Source organism: Lynx canadensis, chromosome E1, assembly GCF_007474595.2.
Source record: "Lynx canadensis isolate LIC74 chromosome E1, mLynCan4.pri.v2, whole genome shotgun sequence".
NCBI lineage: Eukaryota > Metazoa > Chordata > Mammalia > Carnivora > Felidae > Lynx > Lynx canadensis.
Genome location: NC_044316.2, coordinates 16,908,306 through 16,925,647, shown reverse-complemented (window position 1 = coordinate 16,925,647; position 17,342 = coordinate 16,908,306). Strand labels below are relative to the sequence as shown.

Genomic DNA, 17,342 nt, shown 5'->3' with positions numbered 1-17,342 from the left:
AGAGAGGTGAATACACTTTTTTTTTAATTAAGTAAGCTCTACACCCAATGTGGGACTTGAACTCATGACCCTGAGATCAAGAGTTGCCTGCCCTACTGACTGAGCCAGCCAGGTGCCCCATGAATACATATTTTTGAGCTCAAGTTTAAATTGATAGAATAAGAGAACTTGTTTTCTGATAAGAGGGTACACATTGTAGTGCCTCACCCATGGAAAAGAATTTTGTGTGTGTATGGGGGTGATTCTCTAGTGCTTAGACTTCCTTATGCAATAGTTTTTGGGATTGTCCTAGGCAGGCTAGAACATTTCAGAGAGCTGTGTTTGGGAGAGAAAGTTGCATAGTTCCCAAAGTAAGGATCTCATGGGACCAACTAAAGCAAATTGGTTTAAGCTGGATATCAGGAGCTGGCTTAGAAGAGACCCAGTTAAACACAATATGTGATCAGAGATTGGAAAATAATTCCTATAGAGGACATTACTAAGATAGTTGGTGAAATTTGATATGGACTATATATGCACTAGATAATAGTATTCTATCAATACTAAATTTTCTAAATTTGATAATGTATTGGGGTTATTCAAGAGAATGTTTTTGTTCTCAGGAGATATATGAAGAAGTACTTTGGAACCAAGGGTGAGAATATGTATTCTCAAATCCTTTTCAATGATAAGTAATGACAATATGGTGATAATATGTATTTTAGAAAGTTTCAAACCAAAATGTGGAAAAGTGTTAACTAAGGATTAATCTATAGTAGTGTCTGGGAAACGATAGCCCATGGGCCAAATAAATCCAGCCTATGAACCACTTTTGCTCAACTTCCAAGTTAAGAATGGTTTTTACAGGGACTCCTGGCTGGCTCAGTCAGTAGAGCATGCCACATTTGATTTTGGGGTTATAAAGTTTGAGCCCCATGTTGGATGTAGAGATTACTTAAAAAAAAAGGAAGAAGAAGATGCAACAGAAAAAGGATAATATATGTATTTGGCTCAGAAAGCCTAAAATACTGATAACTAATATTTCTTTATAGAAAATGTGTGCTGACTTCTGACTTATTGGAAGGCATAACAAAGATTCACTGACCTATACTAACTTTACTGTGTGTGTGAGGGAGGGAAACCAGAAAAATGCTGTTTTAGGAAGTCAGGAAACCTAGGTTCAGATTAGGACCACCCATCAGGAAATGCATGGGTACATGCATGAAAGCCTCAAGGAGTCAAGGGCAACTACTCATATCAGTGTTCTTTTCTTTTCTTTTCTTCTCTTTTCTTTTCTTTTCTTTTCTTTTCTTTTTTCTTTTTCCTTTCCTTTCCTTCCTTCCTTTCCTTTCCTTTCCTTTTTCCTTCCTCCCTCCTTCCTTTCTTTCCTTTCCTTTCCTTTCTTCCCTTTCCTTTCCTTTTTCCTTTTTTTTTTCCTTTCCTTTTCCTTTCCTTTCCTTTCCTCCTTTTTCCTTTCCTTTCCTTTCTTTCCTTTTCTTTTCTTTCCTTTTCTCTTCTTTTCTTTCCTTTTTCTTTCCTTTCCTTTCCTTTTCTTCTTTCCTTTCCTTTCTTTCCTTTCTCCTTCTCCTTTCCTTCCTTTCCCTTTCCTTCCTTTCCTTCCTTTCTCCCTTCCCTTCCTTCCCTTCCTTCCCTTCCCTTCCCTTCCCTTCCCTTCCCTTCCCTTCCCTTTCCTTTTCCTTCCCTTACTTCCTTTCCTTCCTTCCCTTCCCTTCCCTTTCCCTTCCCTTCCTTCCCTTCCTTTCCTTCCCTTCCCTTTCTTCCCTTCCCTTCCTTCCCTTCCCTTCCCTTCCTTCCTTCCTTCCCTTCCCTTCCCTTCCTTCCCTTCCTTCTTCCCTTCCTTCCCTTCCCTTCCCTTCCCCTTCCCTTCCCTCCCTCCCTTCCTCCCTCCCCTCCCCTCCCCTCCCCTCCCCTCTCCTTTCCTTCCCTTTCCTTTCCATTTGTTTTGAGAGAGAAAGAGGGTGAGTGGGGCATGGGTAGAAAAAGAGGGAGAGCAAGAATCCCAAGCAGGCTCTGTACAGTCAGCATGGAGCCCGATGGCAGGGCTCCATCCCATGAACCATGAGATCATGACCTGAGCCGAGATCAAGTTTGATGCTTAACGGGACTGAGCCATCCAGTGGCCCCAAAGCAGGTGTTTTCTGTTAAATGTCTTGATGTATGGGAAACATGTATCAGAGTAAATGAGCAAAGTTTGAATATAGCCCAGAATTGAATATTTTTGCCACAGTTACATTTCTAGGTTACTAACGTTCATATTTCGTGGTATCAAATAAACCTGTGTATGTGTATATGTAGCATGTGTGTGTACACATGAATGCATGCTTTGGTTTTTGTTTCCTGTCACTCCTACCCCATGACAGAGCTTAATGTGTGGTGTCTATCTATAGGGTATATAGAGGAAGGACCCTCTCATCAAATTTTTTTTAGATGACTAAAAGTACTTTGTATAATATTTCTGAATTTTCATTAATTGACCATAAGGATCATCTTAAGTTTAAATATACTCTGATTGAGCTAGCTGTGCTAGCTGTCTCATCAGGCAGGTTAATCAAGGGCTGGTATCTTAAGTATTTGAAACCAAGCCAAAGAGTCAGATGTCCAAAAGGACTATCTCTGCATTGCCAGGAAGATAAAAATGTCTTGGGCACCTGCATGGCTCAGTCAGTTAAGCATCCAACCTGAGACAGATCTCAGGTGATGATCTCACAGTTCTTGAGTTTGAGCCCTGAATCAGGCTCTCTGCTGTCAGCAAAGAGTCCACTTCGGATCCTCTGTCCCCCTTTCTCTCTGCCCCTCCCCCGCTCACACTTTCTCTCTCTCTGTCTCTCTCAAAAATAAACATTTAAAAAAATATTTTCTCTTTTAGTTTCCAGTATCTTAAATATAAACAGCATGATGTCAGTAGATGGGCTACATTGCACTGGCTTAGGAGCCAACTAACTTGCCAACAAATAGGGCAGACCATGTATGATTCTAGCAAATTCATTTATTTATTTTTAAGTATGTTCTTTGTTTTAAAAAATGAGATGTAATGTTTACCTCTTTTTTCTAGTGTAAGGTTTTGTGAATATATATTCTTTTAGGAGCTTGGCAAGTTTTATATTTTCAGTGGCTATAGCAAATTGTTTAATGTTAATGAAAGATATAAATATACAAAAAAGATATAGAAAGACTATTTACACTTGGTGGTGATTTCAGATCATTGTTAATTGGTTCATTAAAATGGCTCCCAAGTGGATCTTCACAGTTTTATGGCTTCAAACAAAATGATTAGTTGTATATATTTTTTGTTGTATATATATTATATATACATACATATGTATATATATATATAGTATATATATATTAGTTGTATATATATATTTAAATATATATATTAGTTGTATATATTTTTTTCCTACTTTTTTTTTCTCTCTTTACAGCATTATCTTGTCTTTAGGCCTATAACCAGTTTTGTCTTTACCTTTATTCTCAGGCGGTGAGAATAGATGACATGAAGTATTGTACTCTTTTTTTTTTTAATTTTTTTTTTAACATTTATTTATTATTGAGAGACAGACACAGAGTGTGAGCAGGGGAGGGGACAGAGAGAGGGAGAGACACAGAATCCAAAGCAGGCTCTGGGCTCTGAGCTGTCAGTACAGAGCCTGACGCGGGGCTTGAATTCACAAACTGTGAGATCATGACCTAAACCGAAATCAGTTGCCCAACCAACTGAGGCCACCCAGGCGCCCCAGTATTGTACTCTTTAATTACTTACAGTTCATTTATTTCTGTTCTACATAGCATTTGGTTATGTGTATATACAAACACTTAAAACTTTTCTATTATTTTCTTTTTTTTTTAATGTTTGTTTGGAGAGAGATAGAGGGAAGGAAGGAGGGAAGGAGAGAGAATCCCAAGCAGGCTCCTTGCTATCAGTGCAGAGCCTAGTGGGAGGGGAGGGGCTCAATCTCAAGAACTGTGAGTTCATGACCCTAGCCAAAATCAAGAGTTGGACACTTAACCAACTGAGCCACTCAGGTGTTCCTCTATTATTATCTTATTCTCTACAAGAAGAATATCCCATCTTCTTTTCAGTTTATTTGTTAATATTAATCACTTCAAGGAAAATGTAGAAATTATGTACTCCTCCCTATATCCTTTTTGTAGGGGCACCTGGGTGGCTCAGTTGGTTAAGCGTCCAACTTTGGCTCAGGTCATGATCTCATAGTTTGTGAGTTCAAGCCCCACGTCGGGTTCTGTACTGACAGCTCAGAGCCTAGATCCTGCTTCAGATTCTGTGTTTCCTTCTCCCTCTGCCCCTCCCCGGCTTGTGCTCTGTCTCTCTCAAAAATAAACAAATGTAAAAAATATATATATATATGTATATATATGTATACATGTATATTTATATAATATATATTTTACATACACAGTGTATATATATGTGTATAAATATATATATTTATATATACAAATATATATATATTTTTTTTTTTTTTTTTTTTTGAGAGAGAGAAAAACCCAAGCAGGCTCTGAGCTGTCAGCGCAGAGCCCAATGCAGGGCTCGATCTCACGAACGAGGAAGTCATGACCTGAGCTGAAATCAAGAATCAGGCACTTAACCAACTGAGTCACCCAAATACACCAAGTAATCTCTATACCCCATGTGGTGCTCAAACTCACCACCCAAGATCAAGAGTTGTACAATCCACCAACTAAGCCCACCAGGCACCCCACATTTGCATGCATTATAAATCTAGAATTCAGTGTTAACAATTTTTGCTTTAGTCCTATATATTTTAAAGAATCTAAGAGAAAAAATAGTTTTAAAATTTATCCACATATTTACCGGGTTACATACAACATGATTATTTACTTTGGAAATTCCCAAACAGTTTACAAAAGGATGCCCGGAATTAATAGGTGGGTTTAGCAAAGTTGCAGGATACAAGCTCAATATACGAAAACCTATTGTATTTCTGTATGTCTGCAGTGAACAACTGGAACTTGTTTTATTCTAGAAGTACTGTCTGTAATACCCAGAAAATGAAATAACTTCAGTTTAAATTCAACAAAAAATGGACAAGATTTGTATTCTGAAAACCATAAAACATTGAAAAAATTCCAAGGAAACCTAAATAACTGAAGAGATATACTGTGTTGATAGATTGGAAGACTAAATAATGTTATGCTGTCAGCTGTTTCCAGATTGATGTATAGATTCAATGCATTCCCAATAAAAATCCCAGCAGGCTTTTAAAATAGATATTGACAAGCATATTCTAAAATTTGGGCGAAAGCAAAGGAACTAGAATAGCCAAAGCAATTCTGAAAAGTGAATAAGTTCAAGAACTCAAACCATCTGATTTCAAAAACCTACAGTAATCAAGATAATATGATATTGTTGAAAGGATAAATTCATAAACAAAAACCTAGAGTCCAGACATAGACCCATACAAATGTAGTGAACAGATTCCTGGCAAGGGTGCAATGGCAGATCAATGAAGAAAGGATAGATTTTTCAACAAATAGTGCCAGAGCATTGGACATGCATGTGCATAAAATAAACTTTGAGGGACACCTGGCTGACTCAATTGGTGGAGCATGCGACTCTTGATCCCAGGATTGTGAGTTTCAGTCCCATGATGGGTGTAGAGATTACTTAAAAATAAAATCTAGGGGTGCCTCAGTGGCTCAGTCAGTTAAGCGTCCAACTTTGGCTCAGGTCATGATCTCACAGTTTTGGGGCTCTGCTTGGACATAGAGCCTGCTTCAGATCCTCTCCACCACCACCCCCAAGCTCTCGTGTCTGTGCTCTCTCTCTCAAAAATAAGTAAACATTAAAATAATGACAAAATCTTAAAAGAAAAAGAAAAATAAACTTCGACTTACACCTTACATAAAAATTAATGCAAAATGGATTGTATTGCTACATTTAAAGCCTATGAAACTTCTTAGAATAAAATATAGGAGAAAGTTGTTAACACGAAAAGCATTATCCATCCAAACAGATAAAACTTATAAATTGAGCTTTATCAAAATTAAAAACTTTTGGTTTTTGAAAGATGCTTTAAGAGATGAAAAGGAAAGCCACAGACTATCAGAAAGTGTGTTCATGTTACATATATGACAAAGGATTAGTATCCAGAACAAACAGAGAAGACAACTTAATAAAGGTTGTTAAAGCCCCTAATAAACATAGATAAGAAAACAACCTAATAACATTGAGCAAAAGTCTAAACAGACACATTACCAAAAAGAAAAAAACAAAAAAAAAAAACAGATGGTTAATAAAAATATAAAAAGAAACTTAGCATCATTAGTTTTAAAGGAAATACAAGTTAAGACCACAGTGAGATATCACTGCATGCCTGTTAGAATGACTTAGAAATAAAGATGAGATGAAAGAAATATATGCCAAGTACTGGTGAACATGTCAAGCAATTAGAAATCTCATTTATTGCTGGTAGGAATGTAAAATGGTCTAGCCATTGTGGAAAACAGTTTGGCAGTTCTTTCTTTTTTTTTTTTTTTTAAACATTTATTTATTTTTGAGACCGAGAGAGACAGAGCATGAGCCGGGGGGGGGGGGGGGGGGGGAGGGGGGGTGTCAGAGACAGAGAGGGAGACACAGAATCCGAAGCAGGCTCCAGGCTCCAAGCTGTCAGCACAGAGCCCGAGGCGGGACTTGAACTCACAGACCGTGAGATCATTACCTGAGCCAAAGTTGGATGCTTTAAACAGACTGAGCCACCCAGGCGCCCCAACAGTTTGGCAGTTCTTAAAAAAAAGTTAAACATACTATTGTGTTTAACAATCTCACTCCTAAATATTAATCCATGAGAAATGAAAACTCAAGTTCACACAAAAAACTTTAAATGGGGTGCCTGGGTGACTGAGTTGGTTAAGCCTCTAACTTTGGTTCTTGTGATTTGTGGGTCTAAGCCCCACATCAGGCTCTCTGCTGTCAGTACAGAGCCCGCTTTGGATCCTCTGTTCCCCTCTCTCTGCCCCCACCTGCTCACTCTCAAAAATAAATAAACATTAAAAATATTTTTAAAAACTATAAATGAATGTTTAATGGTAGTTTTGTTGATAATTGCCAAAAATTGTAATCTACTTCACAGTGCATGCCACAAAGAGTGAATTTACCAGTTTATTAAATGTTCATTAATGTTGATTTAAAAAAAAAAAAAAACTATGTTATGGGGAAACATAAATGGACTACAGACTATAGCAAATGATCCTTACTGTATTATAAAGTTTGTTTTTGAGAGACAGAGACAGACATCCATGAGCAGGGGAGGGGCAGAGAGAGAGAGGAAGACACAGAATTTGAAGCAGGTTCCAGGCTCTGAGCTGTCAGCACAGAGCCCAGTTCGGGGCTCAAACGGATAGACCGTGAGGTCATGACCTGAGTCGAAGTCAGACGCTTACTGACTGAGCCATCCAGGTGCCCTGAACCTTAACTGTATTATAAATGAATAACATAAACACACAGAAGTGGGTGGGAAAGAAAAGAACCTACTCTTAAATGATTTTGGAAACAGTATTTTGGCTGAATAAGACTAAAGGCAAAAGGAACTCTAGTTTCTAGTTTCTCACAGGGTGTATGGTTTGGCAATTCTGAAACTATATTGTAGATTTGAATAAGTAAATGTATTATAATATTATAGGTAATGAAAACCAGTTTTCTTACTGAGAAGTTACAAATAAAGGGGGGAGGCTAGGTATAACCTTTTGGCGTTGGATTGGAATTGTGAAGGTATTAGTATTTCTGTCTCACACAACACAAAGGTGTGTGTGTGTGTGTGTGTGTGTGTGTGTGTGTGTGTGTGATGTACACACACACACACACACATAATGAAAATTCCTGTTATTAAATGTAATATGACTAAGGGAAATAATTGTTGCAACCAGGATCCACTGATAGATGCAAAAATTAATGGATTAAAGTCTGAGGAGGAACAGGATATATGCATAATCTCAAGTATGGTCCCAAAGATATTTATTAATTGAAATGGGAAAATCAGTGGATAAATCTGACAGACTGCCTTAACTAAGTGATCAAGGTTAATATCACAGTGTTCACATCATGTACTTCCGTCTCTTGACATGACACTGAGGACACATCATTTCTGTGTTGTTCTTATTAATCTAATCGTGAGGAAGTAAACTCAGTTTGGGCACTGGTAACAAAATACCAATAGTCTTTCAAAAGTGTCAAAGTCATGAAAGACAAAGAAAGGTTGAGGAATTGTCACAGGCTGAAAGACACTAAGGCAACATGATATCCAAGCAATGTAGGATCCTGAAACAGAAAAAAAGGTTTTAGTGGAAAAATTGGTGAACTTCAAATAAAGTCTTAGTTTAGTTAATAGTTAATAACTTGTTAATTTCCTAGTTTTGATAATTGTACTGTACTATGAAAGATATTAACATTATGGAAGCAGGGTGAAGGATATATGGTAACTGTACTATTTTTGCAACACTTCTATAAGTCTGTAATTATTCAACGTGAAAAAAAATTTTAAGGCTCATTTGTAACCAGAAATTGACTTTTTCTAAAAAAGAAAAGGAAGTTTCTCTTGACTTCAGAGAAATAATGTACGCTTCATAAATAAAAGATTCCAGGTGATAAAATTGGTAGCTAAAGAAACATGTTTATTATTTTTAAGATTGTTATTTTATTTTATGAGTGAGCATGAGCAGGGCAGTGGGTTAGAGGAGGGAGAGAGGGAGAGACAGAGACAAAGAAAGAATCTTAAGCAGGCTCCAGGCTCAGCACAGAGCCAGATGTGGGGCTCAATCTCATGACCCTGGGATCATGATCTAAGCCAAAATAAAGAGTAGGATGCTTGGGACACCTGGGTGGCTCAGTCAGTTAGGGCATCTGACCCTTGATTTTGGCTCAAGTCATGATCTCCCAGTTTGTGAGTTTGAGCCCCGCAGCAGGCTCTTTGTTAGTTTGTGGCAAAGAGCCTGCTGGGATTCTCCCTCACTCTTTGCCCCTGTGATCTCTGTCTCTCTCAGAATAAATAAACTTAACAAAAAAAAGAGTATGATGCTCTCAACCAGCTGAGCCACCCAAGGCACCCCTAAAAATTGTAATTTTAAAAGCAAACCAATGGGGGCACCTGGGTGCTCAGTGGTTAAGTGCCCAACTCTTGATTTTGGCTCAGGTCATGATCTCGTGGTTTGTGGGGGTCGAGCCCTGTGTTAGGCTCTGCTGACAGAGTGGAGCCTACTTGGGATTCTCTCTCCCCTTCTCTCTCTGCCCCTCCCCTGCTCATGCTGAGCTCGCACACGTCGCTCTCCTCTCAAATGATAACAAATAAATAAATAAAAGCAAACCAATGAACTACTACTCTAAAGCCATAATAAAACATCTCTAAGAATTCCTTTCTTAATCTGTAGGGGGAAAAACTCCATTCACATTCTTTATTTCTTCTTCCTATTAAAATTGCTTATTTTCCCCTCAAGCAACAAATGTTATATAGATGTTTAACATTTTGACAGTTATTATGGATTTAATTTTTTTTAATGGGCACCTTTGGAATAAAATCACAATTTAAAATATTATTCCCCTAGAGAAAATTTGTTTCAAATTCTTAACAATTTGAACTTTTGATTTATATCCCATTTGTAAGTTGGACACAAAAAGAGTAAAGAATAAAAACTCCATCTATAATTTCACTACCCAAGGACAGCTATTATTAACAGTTAGGTATATATCCTTGAAGAATCTTGTTATGTACACATGTCATAAGTGTGCATTTGATGTTGATCCCATTTGTTTACTTTCCAGATTGGACACTAGTTGAAGGAAGAGGGACCTAGAAAACAGATTATTTCAAAACAAGCTTTTTTTGTATTATATTTTGTCTGATTTATGCTTGTTCCTCCATATACACTAGTGTGGAGAAATACAGAACACAGGAAAAATACACATAGAACTTAGAATTGGGCCCAGTAAAAGAACCACACGGAGAAAAACCCTGACTTGTGGACATTCATGTGCCAGTAGTATTTTTTAAATTGACTGTTTTTATTGAGTACAATTTATGTACATAAATACAGATATTAATTGTATATAGTTTGATGAAATTAACAAATTATGCCCCTATACAACCAACAATTCAAGATATAGAATGGTGACAGTTGTGGGGGAATAGAATGGAAGAGATAGAGGATGGAATGATCCTTGTTTGAATTCACCTCTTTGGGTAATAAATGTTTTACATATTTAAAAATTAAAATTTACTCAGTATGTGAGGGGGGGGGCATGTCATTGAAATCAAAGGAAAACAAGAACAATGAATCCAACTGTATTTCAGGTATAACCACATTGGAGGACAGAATAGAACTAATGCACGTAACTTTTGTACACAGTATTTTAACTATATACCCTCAGTCTTGGGAGAAGGAAACTGGAGACAATTTTCAACTCTTAATACATTTCTTACATATTCAGATGGATGTGACAGTTTCTGAAACTATGTGTTAAAGGATTGAGCAGTGAATAATACTGATATTATTTAAAATTTTTTTAACGTTTATTTTTGAGAGAGAGCGAGCACTTGGGAGCTGGGAAGGGGCAGAGAGAGGAAGATAGGATCTGAAGCAGGCTCCAAGCTGTGAGCATAGAGCTCGAGGTGGGCCTTGAACTCACGACCGTGAGATCATGAAGAGTCAGCCACTTAACAGACTGAGCCACCGAGGGGCCCCAATATTGATGTTATTTAGAGTCAGGATCCTAACTTTGAAAGAAGAGAGAAATATGGAATCAGGGGAAAGTAAGGAAGAACCCTGTGGGATTTGATAGGATATATCTTCTTTGTCTGTCTGTCTGTCTGTCTGTCTGTCTGTCTCTACCTACCTACCTACCTACCTACATACCTATCTACCTATCTATCTGCTGCAAGAAGGTCACCACAGTGATACCTCAGTACCAGAGAATATTCGGATCTTGAATTCCTCACTAAACCGAACAGAGCTCCTTGGAGTAATGGCTCATTCTGTTTCAGGGCTAGAACATTAAAAGATAAGCCTTAGAAAATCCTGTGCCAGAAAGTTAAAAAGTGCTTTAGAAAAAAAAAGATGGGGCCTGGCAAAAGGACATGAAACCAGAGTGAGGGGGGCTCCCACTGGCCAAATCTGGAATTATTTGAGCATCAATATAAAATGGTAAGGATTGGAGTACCTGGTGGCTCAGTCGGTTAAGCAACTGACTTCAGCCCAAGTCATGATCTCGCAGTTTGTGAGTTCAAACCCAGCAGCAGGCTCTGTGCTTACAGCTCAGAACCTGAAACCTGCTTCGGATTCTGTCTCCCTCTCTCTACCACTTGTCTGCTCACTCTGTATCTCTCTCTCTCTCTCTCTCTTCTCTTCTCTCTCTCTCTCTCAATAGTAAATAAACATTAAAAAAAAATTGTAATGGTAATCGATTATAGCCTATTGAATAAAAATAGGAATCCATCATTTCCATGACAGATAATAGGTGGATGAATAAAAAGGGAGGGCTTTTCCCTATGTCTCTCTCAAAATAAACAACATTAAAAATTAAAAAAAAAAAAAAAGGAGGGCTTTTCCTTATAACAGAATGCTAACTGTTAAATGTGAAGGGAATGGTAGAGTTGGAAAAAATCAGCATTTTGTAATCATCATAGTGAAGATTGTTTGGGGCTAGAAACTTCAGTGGTTGGTAATCTAGGGGAAAAGTTTTTGGAGCAGGATGTTTACGTGATTTAAAAGTATCTCTCCACAGTGGTGCCTGGGTGCTCAGTAGTTAAAGCCTTTGACTTTTGATTTGGCTCAGATCATGATCCCACAGCGGGCCCCTCCCTGACAGTGCGGAACCTGCTTGGGATTCTCTCTCTGCCCCTCCCTGCTTGTGCTCAGTCTCTCAAAATAAATAAATAAACTTAAAAAAAAAAATCTCTTCACAAATTCCTTGTTAGATACAAGGTAGAAAATAGTAACTCTAACTGTATACATTGGAAAAGAAGAGACAGTGCTTGAGTGGGTTATAAAAATTAGTAACATCAAGGAGGAACAGACAGACCTTGTATACCTACAGATATGAAACCCTGAAAATCAGGACACGATATTACTCTTGTAGTATTTTGGCCAAGGACGTATAACCAGAATCTAATCTTGAAGAAATGCCAGACAAGCACAAATTTAATAACATTCTATAAAATATCACTGCATATTTTTAAAAAAAATGACAGTGTCATAAAAGACAAAGGTTGAGGAATTGTTCTAGATTAGAGGAGACTAATAAGGCATGATGAGGAAGCACAACATGTGGTCCCAAAGGAGAGAAAACATTTGTAGACATTACATATTTTTATTTTTAGACATAATAGGCAAAGGATCTCATTTTGTCATTTAATTTTAATGTAATCATTACTAATAAGTTTGTATTTTAATAAATTATACTCATTTTTTAATTTATTTAAGAAACTTTTTAACATTATTGAGAGACAGACACAGAGGCGTGAGCAGGGGAGGGGCAGAGAGAGAGGGAGACACAGAATGCAAAGCAGGTTTCAGGCTCTGAGCTGTCAACACAGAGCCCGATGCAGGGCTCAAACTCACAAACCACAAGATCGTGATCTGAGCCGAAGTTGGATGATTGAGTGAGCCACCTAGTAGCCCCTTTAATTTACTATTATAAAATATCTTAGCATTGCAGAAGATTTGCAGTTACAGTAAAGAGTTTTTCCCTGTAATTTTCTTTTTTTTTTTTTTAATTTAAAAAAATTTTTTTAACATTCATTTTTGAGAGTGAGAGAGATCATGAGCAGGGGAGGGGCAGAGAGAGAGGGAGACACAGAATCCAAAGCAGGCTCCAGCTCTGAGCTGTCGGCACAAGGGCCCTACGTGGGCTTGAACTCACGGAGTGTGAGATCATGACCTGAGCTGAAGTCAGATGCTTAACCGACTGAGCCACCCAAGAGCCCCTTTCCATGTAATTTTCACCCATTTCTCTTAATGTTAACATGTTATATAATGTTTTATCAACATTACCTTTATCACAACTAAGAATCAATATTGATCAAATGATACTATAAACCAGATACTCAGAGTTTTCCAGTTTTTAAAACTACTGTCTCTTCTGTTTTTGGAATCTGATCCAGAATATTGATTTGCATTTGGTATACCCTCTTTTATTTTTTAATGTTTACTTATTTTTGAGAGAGAGAGAGAGAGAGAGAGAGAGAGAGAAAGAGAACAAGCAGGGGAGGAGCAAAGAGACAGGGAGACATAGAATCTGAAGCAGGCTCCAGGCTCTGAGCTGTCAGCACACAGCCCATTGCGGGGCTTGAACCATGAACTATGAGATCATGACCTGAGCTGAAGTCATATATTCAACCTACTGAGGCCATCTAAGCGCCCCTAGTATACCCACTTTAAATCAAGCTTTATCTTAGGTTAATTAAAAAGTGCAGCTGTTTAATGCAAAACAGTGAGATTGGATCCTTCATACCATATGTAAAAATTCAAAATGGATCAAAGAGGGGCGCCTGGGTGGCTCAGTCGGTTAAGCCTCTGACTTTGGCTCAGGTCATGATCTCTCGGTCTGTGAGTTCTAGCCCCATGTCAGGCTTCGTGCTGACAGCTCAGAGCCTAGAGCCTGTTTCAGATTCTGTGTCTCCCTCTCTCTCTGACCCTCCCCCATTCATGCTCTCTTTCTGTCTCAAAATAAAAAATACACCTTAAAAAAAAATTTTTTTTCCAAAATGGATCAAAGACCTATATGTAATAGTTAAAACTATAACACTTTAGAAGAAAACATAGGGTAAATCTGCACAATCTTGGTTTTGGCAAAGGATTCTTAGATATGACACCAAAAGCAATGAGCGACAAAAAAAAAGTAGATAGGGCCGCTGGGTGGCTCAGTCAGTTAAGCGTCTTGACTTCAGCTCAGGTCATGATCTCATGGTTCATGGGTCAAGTCCCACATTGAGCTCTTTGCTGTCTACACAGAGTCCACTTCCGATTCTCCTGTCCCCCTCTGTCTCTCCCCTGCTCACATTCTCTCTTTTCAAAAATAAATAAAACATTAAAAAATGTTTAAATACAAAAACTGGACTTCATCAAAATAAAAAAAAAACTTCTGTGTTTCAAAACTTTGAAAGACAATCTACAAAACAGGAGAAAATATTTTTAAATCACATATCTGATAAGGGATTTGTCTAGAATATAAAGAACTCTTATAACTCAGCCATGAAAAGACAATTTAAAAATGGGTAAAGGATCTGAATTAACATTTCTCCAAAGAAGATACGCAAATGGCCACGAAGCACAAAAAATGATGCTTAACATCATTAGTCATGAATCTTGAAAACATTATGCTAAATGAAAGCAAACACAAAAGACCACATATAGTTCCATTAAAAAAGTTAAAAAAAATTTTTTTAATGTTTATTTTTGAGAGAGAGAGAGAGACCAGGGAGGGGCAGAGAGAGAGAGGGAGACACAGAATCCGAAGCAGGCTCCAGGCTCCCAGATGTCAGCACAGAGCCCAACACAGGGCTTGAATTTAGGAATCATGAGATCATGACCTGAGCCGAAGTTGGACACTTAATCGACTGAGCCACCAGGCGCCCCCCAAACAGTGTCTTTTTTAAAAAGTTTTTAAAGCAATGCTGTAGAGGTATAATTTCCATATGTGCTATTTATTTTTTTAACAAGTTTGAGGCATGAATTACATACCGTAAGTTCACCAACTTTAATTGTGCATTCCAATGATTTTAGCAAATAGGAGTTATAGCTGTCATCATAATTAATTTTAGAGTATTTTGACCTTTTGGAATTTTAAAGTCTAAATGAAGATCATTTCTTCCACAGGTGATTTGAGATGGTCTTGACCCTTTTATGAACTCAATCTGTGTGTGTGTATATACATATAGTAAGAGTTTGGCCTTCCTTTCCAAGAGTTAAAAATTGTCTTTCTATTACATTTTTATTACTTTTTCAGAAGTTCCATAAGAATGGTAAATAATTGTGATATCATTGTAGCATTCTAATTCTGATTAGCAGTTGTTTACAATAGACATGATTTGTCATGTTGAGGAATTACCTTTCTCATCTGGGTTTTCTAGGAATTTTACCTTTCCTGCAGCTGAGTACATTTAGCATTCGGCCTTTCCTGCATTTCTAGCATTTATTGAGCATTTACATAATATTTTTCCCCTTTAACTTAAAAAAAATTGAAATGATGAAGTGTTTTCCTATTACCAGAGTCTTTTGCATTTATATGATTGTAGTATATTTATCCAAATGAAAATTTCTTTTAATGCCATGTAATATTTGGTTTCTAAATTTTATTTAGAGCTTTTATCTATATTTTCAAACAAAATTGGTACTCTATTTTGTGCTATTTGTGAGGTTTTAGTTATTGGGTTATACTGCCTTCATAAAACTAATGGGATATCTTTTCCTTTGTTCCCACTTATATCTTGGAAATTTCCCCTGGTAAAACTATTTTCCACTTAAGGCTATTTTAAAGATAATTAATTGGTATTCAATCTGCCACCATTGTTTTTTTTTTACATTTTTCTTTAGATCAGTTTTATTCTTACCTAGAAAACTGTCCATTTCATTGAGATTTCAAAATTGATTAGCATAGACTTACATATACTAACTAGTCTTGTTTTCTTTCTGTTTATAGTACTATTAAAATTTCTATATTTTTTCTCTCAAGTAGGTCACTAAAAATAAACTTGCTTTATTTTTCTTTCCAAAGTATGAGCTCCTGGATAATTTGATAAGTTTTCATATATATTTATTATTTTTTAAGGTATTTGAAAGCACTTTTGATGTCATTTTTGACATGATAGGTTATAAATGCTTTATGCTCAGAGAGATAAATAATTGCCCAGATTTATTGTGTTCATTTTCACAACGGTCCTTTATTTTTTTAGGCACGAGATGTGCGCACCAATGAAGTGGTGGCTATCAAGAAAATGTCTTACAGTGGGAAGCAGTCTACTGAGGTGGGTGAAATATATACATTCTTACTGGTATGTTAGAGAATGACATACTGGTTTTAATTAGGGGTAGATGGGAATTCTTTCAGACACGTAAAACGTACCTAAAGAAAAGTGTAAATATTAAGTGTGTATCGCAGTGAATTTTCTTTCAGAAACTAAATATACCCATTAAAATTGTGCCTAGGGGGCGCCTGGGTGGCGCATTCGGTTAAGCGTCCGACTTCAGCCAGGTCACGATCTCGCCGTCCGTGAGTTCGAGCCCCGCGTCGGGCTCTGGGCTGATGGCTCAGAGCCTGGAGCCTGTTTCCGATTCTGTGTCTCCCTCTCTCTGCCCCTCCCCCGTTCATGCTCTGTCTCTCTCTGTCCCAAAAATAAATAAACGTTGAAAAAAAAAATTTTTTTTAAATTGTGCCTAGAACCTTAAACAGGACATTTGTGGCATGCCAAAAGCCTTCCAGCTTGTGTCCCTTGCTTTTAATTTTTTAGTATATGTGCTGCTGAAGTGAGCTTATTACTTTTTTAAACTGTGGTTTAATACATAACTCTATCATAGACAAATTACCAGTTTCTGAGGAGGTAAACTAGAGTAAGATACATTTAACAATAAATTATATTGAGTATAATTTTTTAGTGGTTTAGAAATTGTGTAAGACTTATTTTAAACAAACTTTAATAATCAACAGGCAGTATAGTCTGAAAAATGGGCAGTGTGTAATAATTTGAGAAACAAAAAAATAAAATTACTGATTCTACATTGATACCACTTTAGTTCTCTATTACTCAATTAGTTCTTGTCAGATTGTATTTATTCTATTTATTATATGAATTCATTTTATAACATGTAGTTTTTTAAATACAGAATCTTTAGGCTTTAATTTTTAAATTTAGTTATTGTAATTGCGATACAATACATTTAACAAAATTTAACATTTTAACCATTTTTAAATGTACAGTTCAGTGGCATTGAAGACATTCACATTGTCATGCAGTCATCATGGCCATTCTTCTCCAGAACTCTTTTCATCTTGGAAAACTGAAATTCTGTACCCACGAAACAATAATTCCCCATTCTCTCCTTCCCTTGGAAATCATTACTCTACTTTCTGTCTCTAGGAATTTGACTACTTTAGGTGTCTCACATCAGTGAAATCATGCAGTATTTGCCCTTTTGTGAGTGGCTTATTTCACTTAACATAACGTTCTCAAAGTTAATCCTTGTTATAATATGTGTCAGAATTGCTTCCTTTTTAAGGTTGGATAGTTGTCTGTATGTGTGTATAAACGACCACATTTTGTTTATCCATCCATTCATTTGTCAGTGGAAACTTAGGTTGCTTCCACCACTTAGTTATT

At 37.0% G+C, this 17,342-nt stretch overlaps 1 protein-coding gene across 1 annotated transcript in view; it reads left to right on the top strand.

The window, feature by feature from the left end:
* Positions 1–17,342, top strand: part of TAOK1 (TAO kinase 1) — a 145,990-nt gene that overhangs the window by 72,791 nt on the left and 55,857 nt on the right. The window contains 1 exon segment of the mRNA XM_030295661.1: positions 15,921–15,992. Within this exon segment, the coding sequence (XP_030151521.1) occupies positions 15,921–15,992 (72 nt within the window).